Source organism: Artibeus jamaicensis, unplaced genomic scaffold (genome assembly GCF_021234435.1).
Source record: "Artibeus jamaicensis isolate MK-2021 breed Jamaican fruit bat unplaced genomic scaffold, CSHL_Jam_final contig_594, whole genome shotgun sequence".
Lineage (NCBI taxonomy): Eukaryota > Metazoa > Chordata > Mammalia > Chiroptera > Phyllostomidae > Artibeus > Artibeus jamaicensis.
The window spans coordinates 363,081-375,890 of record NW_026521898.1 but is presented as its reverse complement, the minus strand read 5'-3'; the positions used below and the strand labels follow the sequence as shown (position 1 = coordinate 375,890).

Genomic DNA, 12,810 nt, shown 5'->3' with positions numbered 1-12,810 from the left:
ATTGCAAAATATTTAAATTCTCCATAAGTTGCCCAAATCCTTATTTTGAATAATCTGTTCATTTCTAAAGTCTCAATTCTGAGCCTATCATGATTTTCTTAAAAAGAAAGGTGGGGGGAGCCCTATCTTTTCTAAACATATCTGGAAAAGGTTTGAAAGTCGCTGTTCCCCTAATAACATGGTTAAACTTCATCCTGTGTTCCTGTGGTTAATGAGCTCATATATTCCTGCAGGGAAAAGCTGAGCTATCCTGAGGGACAGCATGGCCAAATGCTTCTAAGCAATTACAGGCTAATTAAGTGTGTATTTTCTTTACAGGTGGGAAGGAAAAAATGAAAACGAAGTGGGCAGATGTAAAGAGACCGGCAAAGTTCACGTGACTGTGGATCTTAAATACTACCGACCAACTGAAGTGGTAAGAATTCCTGGCCGCCCAGTGTGGGGCCACATTTGGCAGCTGTCTGGGAAAATACTATCACTGAATACCCAAAGACAACCTTCAAAGCTCTCCATTGGGCTCTCTGGCATCTTTCTGTGGGCATTTACCAAACCAGAATACAGTGAATTGAATTTGAGATGTTATTCTCACCACAAAAATCTAATGCTTTAAAAAGGAAAGCAAGGGTAAAACACACCCAAGGAAATAGTTCATTTCAGAAATGGAGATTCATACCAATGGAAGATCTCATCATGTTAGTCCCCTGCTTTAACTGTTGACCCCAGATACCTACAAGGCCCCCCATAACCTGCAGGATCTCAAGATCTGGAAGGCTGCCTACCTCCTCAACTCACCCATGCACTCGTACACACACAAATGTAAATTGTAATGGTCTCCCTATACATTTTTTAAACACTCAGCTCAAGTACTATCTTGCCTTTGATTCCTTTTCTAGATAATATCCCACTACCACTGAAATTTCTACTACTTCCTTTTTATCTACATTATGTGCTACATATAATTATATTATAACATCTATTATAATTTATTACGTTGATTTGTTTACATGTGTTTTTCCCTTTACTGTACTGTGAACTCTTTCAGGGTAAGAACTTTTTAAAAATGTCTTTGACTATTACAATGTACAATAGTGCTTAATAAATATTGATTGATGGGTAGATGGATGCATTTCTAAATACAGAGGTTTCTGTATTAAGAAATTGACCTTTGTTTGTTAGAACATAACATCCTCCTTTCCTAAACTTATAAAAATTTATAGCTTGGTATTGTCACTTTAATGTGGTCCACCCTCACTATGGTGACAAAACTCAACATGTTAAGTATACCTAAGATAATAAAAAGTGGCATTTTCAGACAGAGATATTCAAATTGATGGTTAATGACATGCACGTTAACTGTGAAAATAGGACCCTGCAAACCTGTTTTACCTGTGTTTTGAACCAAATCCCTGTGTATTGTACAGCCTTGCAGAGATTGGGAAAACCCCAGTGAAGAGAGCTTGAAAGTGCAATGTCATCAGTAACTACCCTTTGAAATACCTTGTTTCAGATGAAAGAAAAACTTCATTTCATGCACTTTTACACACAGGAGGAAATAAAAAAAGGGGAAAAAAAACAGTGCTTAGTGACTAGGACTGTAGAGTCAAAGCATTGTCCTGGCTCAGGGTGTGGCAGGCTCTTTGACACAAGGGAACAATGGTTCCCTGTGCTAATGGCAAGTGGGTGTGCCAAGGAGAGGATGTGCTCTGTCTCTGTGGGAGGAAGATACCAGCACAGTCCTGCTGACACAGCAAGGAACGCCTGTCTGGGGCCCCTAGCCACTGGCAGTCATTTCCCTGTCCTAAAGAGGTGCTACAAGATATCATTTTTTCTGGAACGTTGTGCAGATCACACAACAGGCAAAGTTGTTTCTATGCTAACAAGAATTGTCATATCAGAGTGGAAAATATACTGAGCCAAAAGAAAGCTCAATCCTCATAACAATTTAAACATGGTCTCTCTCTGACACCAAAATAGTTTCAAAAGCTAGGAAGTCATTAAGAATGGCTCGTCTGTCATTCTCACTTAGGCAAGGTGTGGGATTGATAAGAACACAGAACAAAAGAATTTGCTGAACAGGAAAAGGACCCTTGGACTAACAAGACAGCTCTTAAAGTCCAGCTCTATCGACCCCTTTTCCTGTCCTGATACTACATCCCTCCCTAGTTCTTTTGTTCATTCAAATGTCATTATCATACCTGTTCTGCACCTTCATTCACACTGACGCTGTTTGAACCTGGTGGTATCTTATTTTCTGTACTTGCTTTATATGTTCACTGATGTAGTCCCCACCCTGGATTCCCTTTACTACTTCAGTTTGGATGTTTAACTGCATTTCATCTTTCTAAGCTTCTAGGCTGCATTAATTTTGTTTACTTCAACTGAGTATTAGGCAAGCTCTTCTTGTATAGTGAGATTAAACTTTTAACCTCATTCCTCAGAATAAGGAGTTTTCACAAAACTGGGATCAGCTTTACGTCCTTCTGTTCGCTTGCCTCTGTGGAGATAGTAGTCCTCTTCCGGTTGAAAGGTGACTGGAATTGAACACTGACTTGGAAATAAGCTTTTAGTCAGGTGGAGACCTGAGTAGCCAACACATCTAGAGAATCACTGGGCATGAATCCTGAGAAGCACCAAGCTTCTCTGAAGTTTATCAGCACTTAATGTAGTATAGACATGGAATTAATCCATGTCCAAATTGTATCCTTCCCCACTCAGTGTCTAAGTTCATCTTGAAAGTTCCAAGACTTCTTTTCAGCCTTCCTCAGATTCTGTAAAATCTTGTTCTCGTGATTAGCTTTAATCATGTGTATTCCCCAACATAGGGCACTCCAAAGGCAAAAGCATAAACTATTGAATGGATCTTCTTAGCACCAAATGGTTCCAAAATTGACTGATTTAAAAAATATAAAGAAAATTTGAAAAGAAAAAAAGTAATGAGGACATATCAGGTCTCAGAAAACCAGTATTGTAAAGGAAGACTAAAGGCATGTAGAGCTTCATGTTGTTGTTTTTTTGTTTGTTTGTTTTTTTAGTAAGATTCAGACTAGTCTCAAGAAAGTCTCCTTTACTCAGCATAGGCCAGCACTAACACAGAGGAGGCCACTGGAGATTCCATAGAGAATGTATCTGCACATACACCAATAATTTCTATCCCCGTTGATGTAGCCGCCACAAAATCTTAAATCTTGCTTGTGTACCAAAATGAAAAGGTCTTAAAAGTGTTCGTTTTAAGCTAAGGACTCCAGAACTGAATGGAGTCACATTTTTCGCTTCTTTACTTACGAACCAGTCAGTTTCCTTTGAATGTTTAGGAGCTTTTGATACTGTGGAGAGCTTAATACTGAAAATTAGACTTTTAATTTCACATTGCCTCTGAATTGCAGCATTTGGTGATGGTGTTACCAATATTTAAGTTCCATGCCTCTTAAAACTCCTGTCTCATATGTAGTTTTCTATACATATATACATTTACACATAGATTCATTGCATTGTGCATTTATTCTTAGAAAAGTAGGGTTGGGCTTAAGAAAGTGTCAATTACTAGCCACAGCTAGTAGGCAAGTTACTTAACTTCTCAGTGCTTCTGTTTCCTTGTCTTTAAAAATGGTTTTGGTAATAGAACTTCTTTCAGAGTTGTTGGATATTAATAATTGGGCATATAAAATGCTTATTAGAACAGTATCTGGTACACAGTAAAACACCCAGTATTGATGCTGTTATTGTTATTTATTCATTTATTCAGTAAATATTTACCAAACACTGTGTTACGTTCTAGGGAATACAGTATAAACAAGATAGACACATCCCATGCCCTTGTACAGACAGACTGTAGATATAGGGGTCTAAATCAATTACTTAAATCTAGTACCTTTTGAAAATTAGAATGGCACCATTGGTGAATCATATAGATTAACCAATAAAAGGTAGGTAACAAATTATAATCAAAGCTATTAGCAAATACTAGTATGTACTTTGATTATTTTATTCTTGTTTTATCTTTTTTTTAAATTTTTATTTAGTTATTTTTCAAGTACATTTTTTGTCTATTATTCTTGTTTTATCTTGATTTCATCCTTTCTGATCTCTCTGAAGATTAAATAAATATTCAGTAGTATGGAAGCATCATGCAAATATAAGAAAATTGATATTGACCTTATTACTTACTTTAAAATAACCACCTAGGTATCTTTTTTTTTGTTTGAGAATGTTTACCTTGGAAAATTTATAGATGTTGAGTTAATTAAGTATTCATGCTAATGTGCCAAATTTTTAACCACACCAAATGGAGAATCCACTTTTTTTTTTTAAAAAGGTAAGGTTTCCTTTCAGTGAAGCAAACAAAAATTCCTTTTTTTTTTTTTTTTGTCTGCAGAACATTTTAGGGAAGGCCTGGAGGACACATTTACAGACTAAAGTGAAATCATATTTTTCATAAAAAAATATCTTGACTTAAACTCTGGTAGACAATGTGAATTAATTTTTTTTGGCTATATTATTTGTCTTTAACATTCATTTTTCTTGCCATTGAATTTCTAATGTCCTCAATTGTGATTGGTTTTTGTAATATTTGCTTAGATACTTTATGTTTATTCCCATTCTTTATAGATATGAGAAAAATATGAATTAAAATCTAGAATGGAGAAAACAATAACTTTAAAGAAGTCCCAACAAAGAAGTAGTCCACCATCTTTCAGTAAAAACATGTGGTCTGTTTCTAATCAAATTATCATATGCTTGTCAAGTTGTGCCCTCTGCAAACTTTCTAATATTTTTCTGTAAATGATATCATTAAGTTCAGTAGCCCCAAATTGCTTGCCTCTATCTCATAGCCCTGTTTAGAAGAATGCTATGTATCACTCTTCAGACCTCAGGAATCTGATCTGTCATCAAAGGACTTGTATAATTAACAGTTAGACCTTCCTTTAGTTGTATCTCTGTGTATTGGGGGTCTTGAATTGTCCCTTTACTCCCTGATCTCACCATATTCTCACACTTCCCACTTGTAGGAAAAAATCAGATCCTCTCTACTCCATCCTTTCATCTTCTCTAGGTCTGTTAGAAGCTACTGATCGCTCTCTCCCTGTCCTGATTCTTCTGACCTCTAAGACTCTAATCCTACCCCCTCTACTCCTGCTCATTGTTGTTTCTTGTTGTGACCATTGGGAGCCTGGGTAGGAGGGATGCAGAGTGATCAAATCTCTTTCTTTCTGTATTCCTCAACATGTGTAAGGAGAGGCTAGACTACTTGTTCTGTAAGGCTTCTTCCAATTTTCATATCCTCGCCTTTCTGCTTTTATAACTGTCAGACCACACTGGAATGCTGTCACTAATGCCTCATCAGAATGTTTCTTCTTTTGTAATTATTCTATGAACTTTTTACTACTTGTATGTTATACTTTATATCTTTAAATCACTGTTTTTACATTTTGAGCCTCTTTCTTAGTCTCCTTATAGTAATCTTTATATCCTTCCTCAATCACATTGGCCTTTTATGACCTTTTTCTTCCTTGGACTTAACCGAAAGAGCCTTAAGTTTCGATCTCTTTGGTTGATTCTCAAATACTCCACTGTATGTTTTCCATATTTTGTAGGATCCCACACAAAACCCCCAGGAGTGTATAACATTCCCGCTCAAGCCTGTGTTCTTTCCTTGGCTGCTGTCCCTCCACGAGCATTTCATATCTAATGAAATAGGTTTGTATCCTGACCGTAATGCCCCCAACTTCCTTTTGATTTTCCTTGATTCTTATGATTAGATCCAGATTAGCATTATGCCATTAAAGAGTCAAAAAAATGATGAGTGTATAAAACTATATACATTTTCTTATTAAAAATATTTTTTGTATTTATTCTAAAAACTTTCTGGTATCCTTAATGTAGATGGTTTTACTCCTTGCATGAATAGGGAATTCCTATGAAATCTGTACTTTTTTCCTTAAAAGAAAAAAAAAAGCTTTTCAGGTAGTGACTACCCTCATTTATAATTGTGGTGTTGACCTCTTGACATCTATGAAATAAATCCCAAAGTGTTGGAAATTTCTCTTAGCCTATATGTCTACTTTCCTTAGGAATAGCAATTAGTACTTGAGCTCAGCTTCTACCTAAACTAGCTCTTATGCAGGTCACTCAACGTACAGAATTACTTAGGGGGAGACCCAGCCATCACTGGCGTGATTACCTGCTCCTTCTTCATTTTCATCTAGCCAATGAGATCTATTTTCTGGAATTTTAGAAATCACTATTTGCTGTTGGTTTCGTAAGCAACTCAGTAATGCTTTTCTGTTCTATCAAGCCATATTTACCTTCTAAAATAACTATCATTCAAAAATCTTTATGCATGGAGATTTCATAAACAATATTATCCATGGTTTTCTTCCTCCACCTATTACAACAAGGTAATAATTTCTGCCCAAGTTTTATTTTTTCCTAGCACATTATTCACTGTTGTCACCAGATATTCTGGTCTACTAAAACTTAATCCATGCATACCGACTTTAGTCTCCTATCTGTCTTTATCTTACCCTAGAGACTTCCTCTTGACTCACACCCCAAAATTTTGGCTCATGGCAAACTGGTTTCTTCATTCATTGTTACATCTACTAACAAAGTGGAGAGTTCAGGTGATTGCTTTGTCAGAAACTGCAAGTGGATATCCACAGTTATGGTCTTACTTCCTGATTTAGTAGCTCCGATTTGCCTCCTTGACAGTCAGTCACACTTCATGCGTTTGGCCTGCCACTAAATACCTGCTGTCATTCAGCTGCTGTTAACCATAGGTGGTGTATTTAATACCAAAATCAAGTTTGTATATTTTGTAATGCTGTGATAAATTCATAAGTTTCTTGGATAAGTCAGATGCATACATCATGAAAACCTGGTGTGAGAATATTTAAGCTAAGACATGGCAGATGTCTAAGTACTAAATGATTCTCTAACTTTTAAGATTCTCTTTAACTAAAGGAGTCCTTTATAGAGTACATTCATCATGTACATTCAAAATACAATTTTTATTTACCTTAGCTTCTCAGAAATATATCAGTACATATGCAATAAAATATCCTTATATGATTAAGGTCTTAGAGATTCAATTAAAAAATAAAGTTTACTTCTGGTCAAGTGGCAACATAGGCAGATATGGCTCAACCTATTTGCCCAACCACATCAGAATTATAACTAAAATATAGAACAACCATCACTCAAAACTGTCAGAAAGCAAGTTGAATGGAAACTGACAAATACAAAATTAAACAAACCACATCCATCCATACTGGTAGAAACACAGACACAGGACAGGCCAGTCCCACACCCTTGTGTGGTGGATAAAAATTTGGGAGGAATATCTTGGGAGCAAGGAGTCTCAGCCTCACACCAGGCTCCCCAGCCCAGGATTCCAGTACCAGGAACATAAGTTTCTACAACTTCTGGCTGCAAAAACTAGCGACCGGCAGGATTGAGTCAGAAGAAGAAACTGCTGGAATCCCAAGTAGTTCCTCTTAAGGAACCCACACATGGACTCACCTACTCAGACTCATTCCCTTTGAGCACCAGCACCTGAGTAGTTGTTTGAAAGGCACTTGAAAGTGGCATAAAGGGAGGAACTGATGTTTCTGGCATCAAGACGAGCAGAGGCCATTGGCCCTTTTCTAAACCCTCCCCACACAGAGTTAGCAAGCTAGTGTCATACCTATGACTTCATCAACCTGGCTAACACTGTTTGATCCACCTTAGAGATCCCCAGAGACTCTACCCCACCCAACTTATGGACCTACCTAAGCTGCTTTAAATATGAATGGCTGGTCTTGGCTCATGCTTTACAAATTTCTAAATCCAAACAAGCAACAGCTGGCCTCAGTGAGCCCCCGGCCTGGCACTAGCAGCAGCCAGCCTAGATTCACAGCTTGGCTTTCCTGGGAATCTCCAAACCCAGCACAAGTAGGAGCCATCTCAGAATGCTTTACAGCTCAGTCAGGGTGGCCCTGAACAAAACACAGGTGAATTCTGACTTTGGCCTGCATCACCTGGGAAACACCAAGGCCAGCACCCAGTGGACAGCTACAGACCACACTAAAGCACCACCACCTGGTCCCTGCATGGCTGGGCTGATCCTTCACAGAGGGCAGAGGTTGAGGGTAAGTAGTCACAGCCAATCCTTGAAGTTGACTGGCCTGGGTAAATAGCTCCCTTTGATCTGCCAACAGCCACCAAGAATCAACTACAAGAGGGGGGTATACTCAGCCCACACTAAGGATGCACCTCAAGTACCCAGCTTCAGTTATAGGGGAGGCTGTGCCACTGGACCCCGCAGGGCACCTACTATATTAGGCCACACTACCAAGACATGGAGTCAAAGCAGCTCTATATAATACATAGGAACAAATACAGGGAGAATGCCAAAATGAGGAGACAAAGAAACATGAACCAAATGAAAGAACAGATCAAAACTCCAGAAAAAGAGCCAGACAAAATGGACATAAACAATCTATCAGATGCAGAGTTCAAAACACTGTTTATAAGGATGCTCAAGGAACGTAGTGAGGACCTCAGCAGCATAAAAAAGATGCATCAGAAACAATGGATACACTAATAGAGATAAAGAACAATTTACATGGAAACAATAGTAGAGTAGATGAAGCTAAGAATCAAATCAATATTTTGGAACATAAGGAAGCAAAAAAACAACTAATCAGAACAAGAAGAAGAAAAAAGAATCCAAAAAAATGAGGATAGTATAAGCAGCCTCTGGGATAACTTCAAGGGGTCCAACATTCACATCATAGTGGTGCCAGAAGAAGAGAAAGAGCAAGAAATTGGGGATCTATCTGACAAAATAGTGAAAGAAAACTTCCCTTATTTGGTGAAGGAAATAGACATGCAAGTCAAAGAAGCTCAAAGAGTCTCAAACAAGATGAATGCAAAGAGATCCACTCCAAGACACATTGTAATTAAAATGCCAAAGGTTAAAGATAGAGACTCTTAAAAGCAGCAAGAGAAAATCAATTACTAAACTATAGGGGAGTTCCCATAAGACTGTCACCTGATTTCTCTAAAGAAACTTTGTAGGCTAGAAGGGATTGGCAACAAATATTCAAAGTCATGAAATACAGGAATCTATAGCCAAAATTGCTCTATTCAGCAAAGCTATCATTTTAAATGGAAGGGCAGATAAACTGCATCCCAGACAAGAGACAACTAAAGGAGTTCATCATCACCAAACTATTATTATATTAAATGGTAAAGGGACTTATTTAAGAAAAATAAGATCAAAACTATGAATAATAAAAAGGGCAAAAAAGACAAAGCAAACAAGAATAACAGAGACAGAATCATGGACAGAGAGTGTTTTGATGGCTGCCAGTTGGGAGGGAGAGATGGGGGAATGAGTGAAGAAGTGAGGTGACTAAGAAGTACAAATACATAGTTACAGAACATCCATGGGGATGTAAAAGTACAGTATAGGAAATATGAATTTAAATTGAATGGCTGGTCTTGGCTCTTGGAGTAGCCAAAGAACTTCCATGCATGACCCATGGACATGAACAATGGTGAGGAGATTGCCTGAGGGAGTGAGGGGTGCTTGGTGGGGATGGGGCAAAGGGGAAAAATAAGGACAACAGTAATAGCACAATCAACAAATTATAATAATAAAAATAAATAATGTTTACTGTGTTCCTACTGAGGACATAAATCCTAGTAGTGCTGTGAATAATATAAAGATGGATGAGATAAGGTCCTTGTTCCATAGTAACCCTCAGACAGATGAGGTGGGGAGCATCTAGGAAGCTACTGAGACAGTCACAGGCAGGTGTAACAAGAACTAATTAAACCAGAACAGTAGAATGAGGACAGTGACAGATGCCAGGACATTGCAGAGATGGAGACCCCAAGATTAGATATCAAATCAGATTGTCATATGTGGAAGATAGACAGGAACTGAAGGTGACTCCCTGGGGTAGAGGCTCAACAGTGAAGTGTGGTAGGCAGATAATGATGTCACAACTGACCTGAGAGATGGAGGGACAGGACTCAATTTGCAGGGGAAGGAGTAAGGTCTGTTACATTTACATGCCTTAGGGATAGCCATGTAGCAATATCAAGCAGGAGTGTAAGCTGGAGGCCTGGTGTAGAAGATAGAAGTGAGGTGTGTGGATTAGATGTGCAAATAGTGAGAGTTGAAGCCCTGAGAGGAGCTCCTCAAAAGAGAACATTTGTGGTATGAGCAGGGAGAAGAGAAGATCATGAAGGCTAGTCACAAAGCTACACAAGTTAATTCCAGGTGGTAAGTCTCAGAAACACATTTTGAAAAAGTGGGTTAAGAATTCAGAGTTTACAAATTAAGCATTTGTATTTCAGGATCTAGGGCCAGAGTAAAGTACCTCCCATCCTACATAATTATTCCTGCCCTTCAAGGGTCCTTAAAGATTTAAAGGGGAAATACCAAAGAGTTTACATTAACTGACAGATGATTACTACATTGCAATCATCTGAAAACTGAATTTCAGAGGTAAGCAAAGACCTAATTTTGAATTGGTGTGTCCTGGAAGTCAGGTTGCAAAGCAGTTTTAAAGTCATAAAGATCAAAGGGCTTATATAAATACATGGTACTTTGCACTGCATATTACCAGTTTTATTACTGTCACTATCATTAATTATCATCACTATATACTTCTGTAAAATCGTTACTTACCAAAAGGCATCTGAAAGAATACTTGAGCTCTTCAACTCCTGAGATTTTTCTTTCATTTAAATATTTATTTTGTTCTATAGCTATGCACCTTCATGCAGAAAAGGCTTTACTTCCCCAGCTGGTGTGGTTGGGCATCATCCAGCACACTGAAAAAGTTACGGGTTATATTCCCAGCCAGGGCACAGGCCTGGGTTGCAAGTTCAGTCACGAGGTGGGGCACATACAGAAGGCAGCCAGTTAATGTTCATCTCTCACATCAATATTTCTCTCCCTCTCCTTCTCCTTCCTTTACCCTCTCTCTAAAATCACAAATAAAAAATACATTTTTAAAAAACATACAATTTTTAAAAATACTGTACTTCTTGACCCAGTGGTATAAGTGATCATGGTAAAAGATGGGAAGATAGATTGTTGACCTTCTCTTCTGACTCTGCCTAAACTCTAGGTCTCTAGAGGCTATAACAGGACCTGACATCCAGCCAGTTCTGTGGCCACGCCCCTAAAATTTAAGTGTCCCTAACAGGCTAGAGAGCAGCCACCAAAGATAAGACATTAGTCCATCATCCATGTTCATATTTACTACCAACCAATCCCTTCACTCCTCCCTCAGAAACCTTGATGCAAAAACCTTTGTTCTTGTTTCTTAGAGCCTACGTGTCACTTTTCTCATCTAAACTCTATGTTGGTGCACTAACCACTGTGGCTCAGTTGGTTGGGTGACATCCCACAAACCTAAATGTTGTAGGTTTGAGTCCCTGTCAGGATACATACCTGGTTTGTGGGTTTGGTCCCCAGTCAGGACACATACGAGAGGCAACCAATTAATGTTTCTCACATCAATGTTTTTCTTCCTCTCCTTCTCCCTCCCTTCCCCTGTCTCTAAAAATAAGTAAATAAAATATTTTTTAAATAAATAAATAAAATCTATGTTGGTTTCCTATTGCTGCTATGACAATTATCACAAGCTTAGCAGCGTAAAACTACAAATTTACGATCTTATAGCATTCAGAAGTCTGAATTGAGTTTCACTGGGTAAAATTAAAGGGTTGATGGAGCTGTGTTCCTTCTCAAGGCTGGAGAGTTCTTGGACTGCAGGATATTCTATTGGCAGAGAGTACTAAATTAATCCCTTTAAACCACTGCTGGTTCAGTGTTTGGAAAGCACATTATTAAACACTTTGAGGAGAAATAAGAAATGGAGGACTCTAGTTAATTGTCAGTTCATAATATACACACTCAAAAATACCATTAACGTGCACTTAGGCAGTTATAAACGAGAACAAAACATAGGTAAGTCTGAAGTAACACTGGACAAAGGGACACAAAAGGCATCCTAAATATTAGAGCTTCAGAGGAGGGTTTTAGAAAAATGTGTGGTTTAAAAGAGAGAAGGCACTCCAGGTTGGGGCAGAGGGGCCCTGGGAATGAAACTTAAGGCAGAGACTGTCATGTGGAGAGAGGGCTCAGCACCACAGATGTTCCTTCCCATCCCTTCCACTGGCCAGGCAGTAGTCCTCTGCCCCTGCCTCCACACCCCCAGCCTAGCCACACAAAAATTCAGCTGCTCTTCCTCCGTTATTTTGTATTCTTTTTCTCCCTTTATTTTTACCTTCTCTTTTCTTGCTGTCACAAGTCTGGAAAGCAGCCACGTGTCACCCTTATGCTCCGTGTAGGCACCATTCTGTCTGACACTGCCAGCCTGTCTTTTGTCACATGTCATCCAACCCCTGACTGTTTCAAGTTCTGGAAGTGTCCCCTCACCTCCTTTATTAAGTTAAACAAATTTTGTGTTTGAGGTGAACTCAAAGAGTTCACAGTTGTTTTAGTGATTAAAAGATAAAGTCAGGAATAAAGAAGAGCTTAATTTCATATAAGAGATTTATTTATCTCATCAATATGTGTTCTTAACAGTCATTCCAAGAGGATCAAACTAAATATGCTTTTTAAAAGCATGTGCTTCTCAGTTTCTCAAACTCTTCCAAAAAATTGGAGATGAGGCAACACTTCATCATACATTTTATGAGGCCAGCATAACCCTGACACCAAAATATGGCAGGAATGGCTCTGGCCAGTGGGGCTTAGTTGGTTGGAGTATCAGCCTGTATGAGGTTTCAAGTTCAATTCCT

The 12,810-nt window shown here is 38.4% G+C and overlaps 1 protein-coding gene across 1 annotated transcript in view; it reads left to right on the top strand.

Annotated features, from left to right (window-relative positions):
* The window catches only part of GMDS (GDP-mannose 4,6-dehydratase), a 711,168-nt gene that overhangs the window by 612,670 nt on the left and 85,688 nt on the right, over positions 1-12,810 (top strand). Inside the window, exon 9 of the mRNA XM_037128689.2 lies at positions 319-415. Within this exon, the coding sequence (XP_036984584.1) occupies positions 319-415 (97 nt within the window). The remainder of the gene's footprint in view (positions 1-318; positions 416-12,810) is intronic.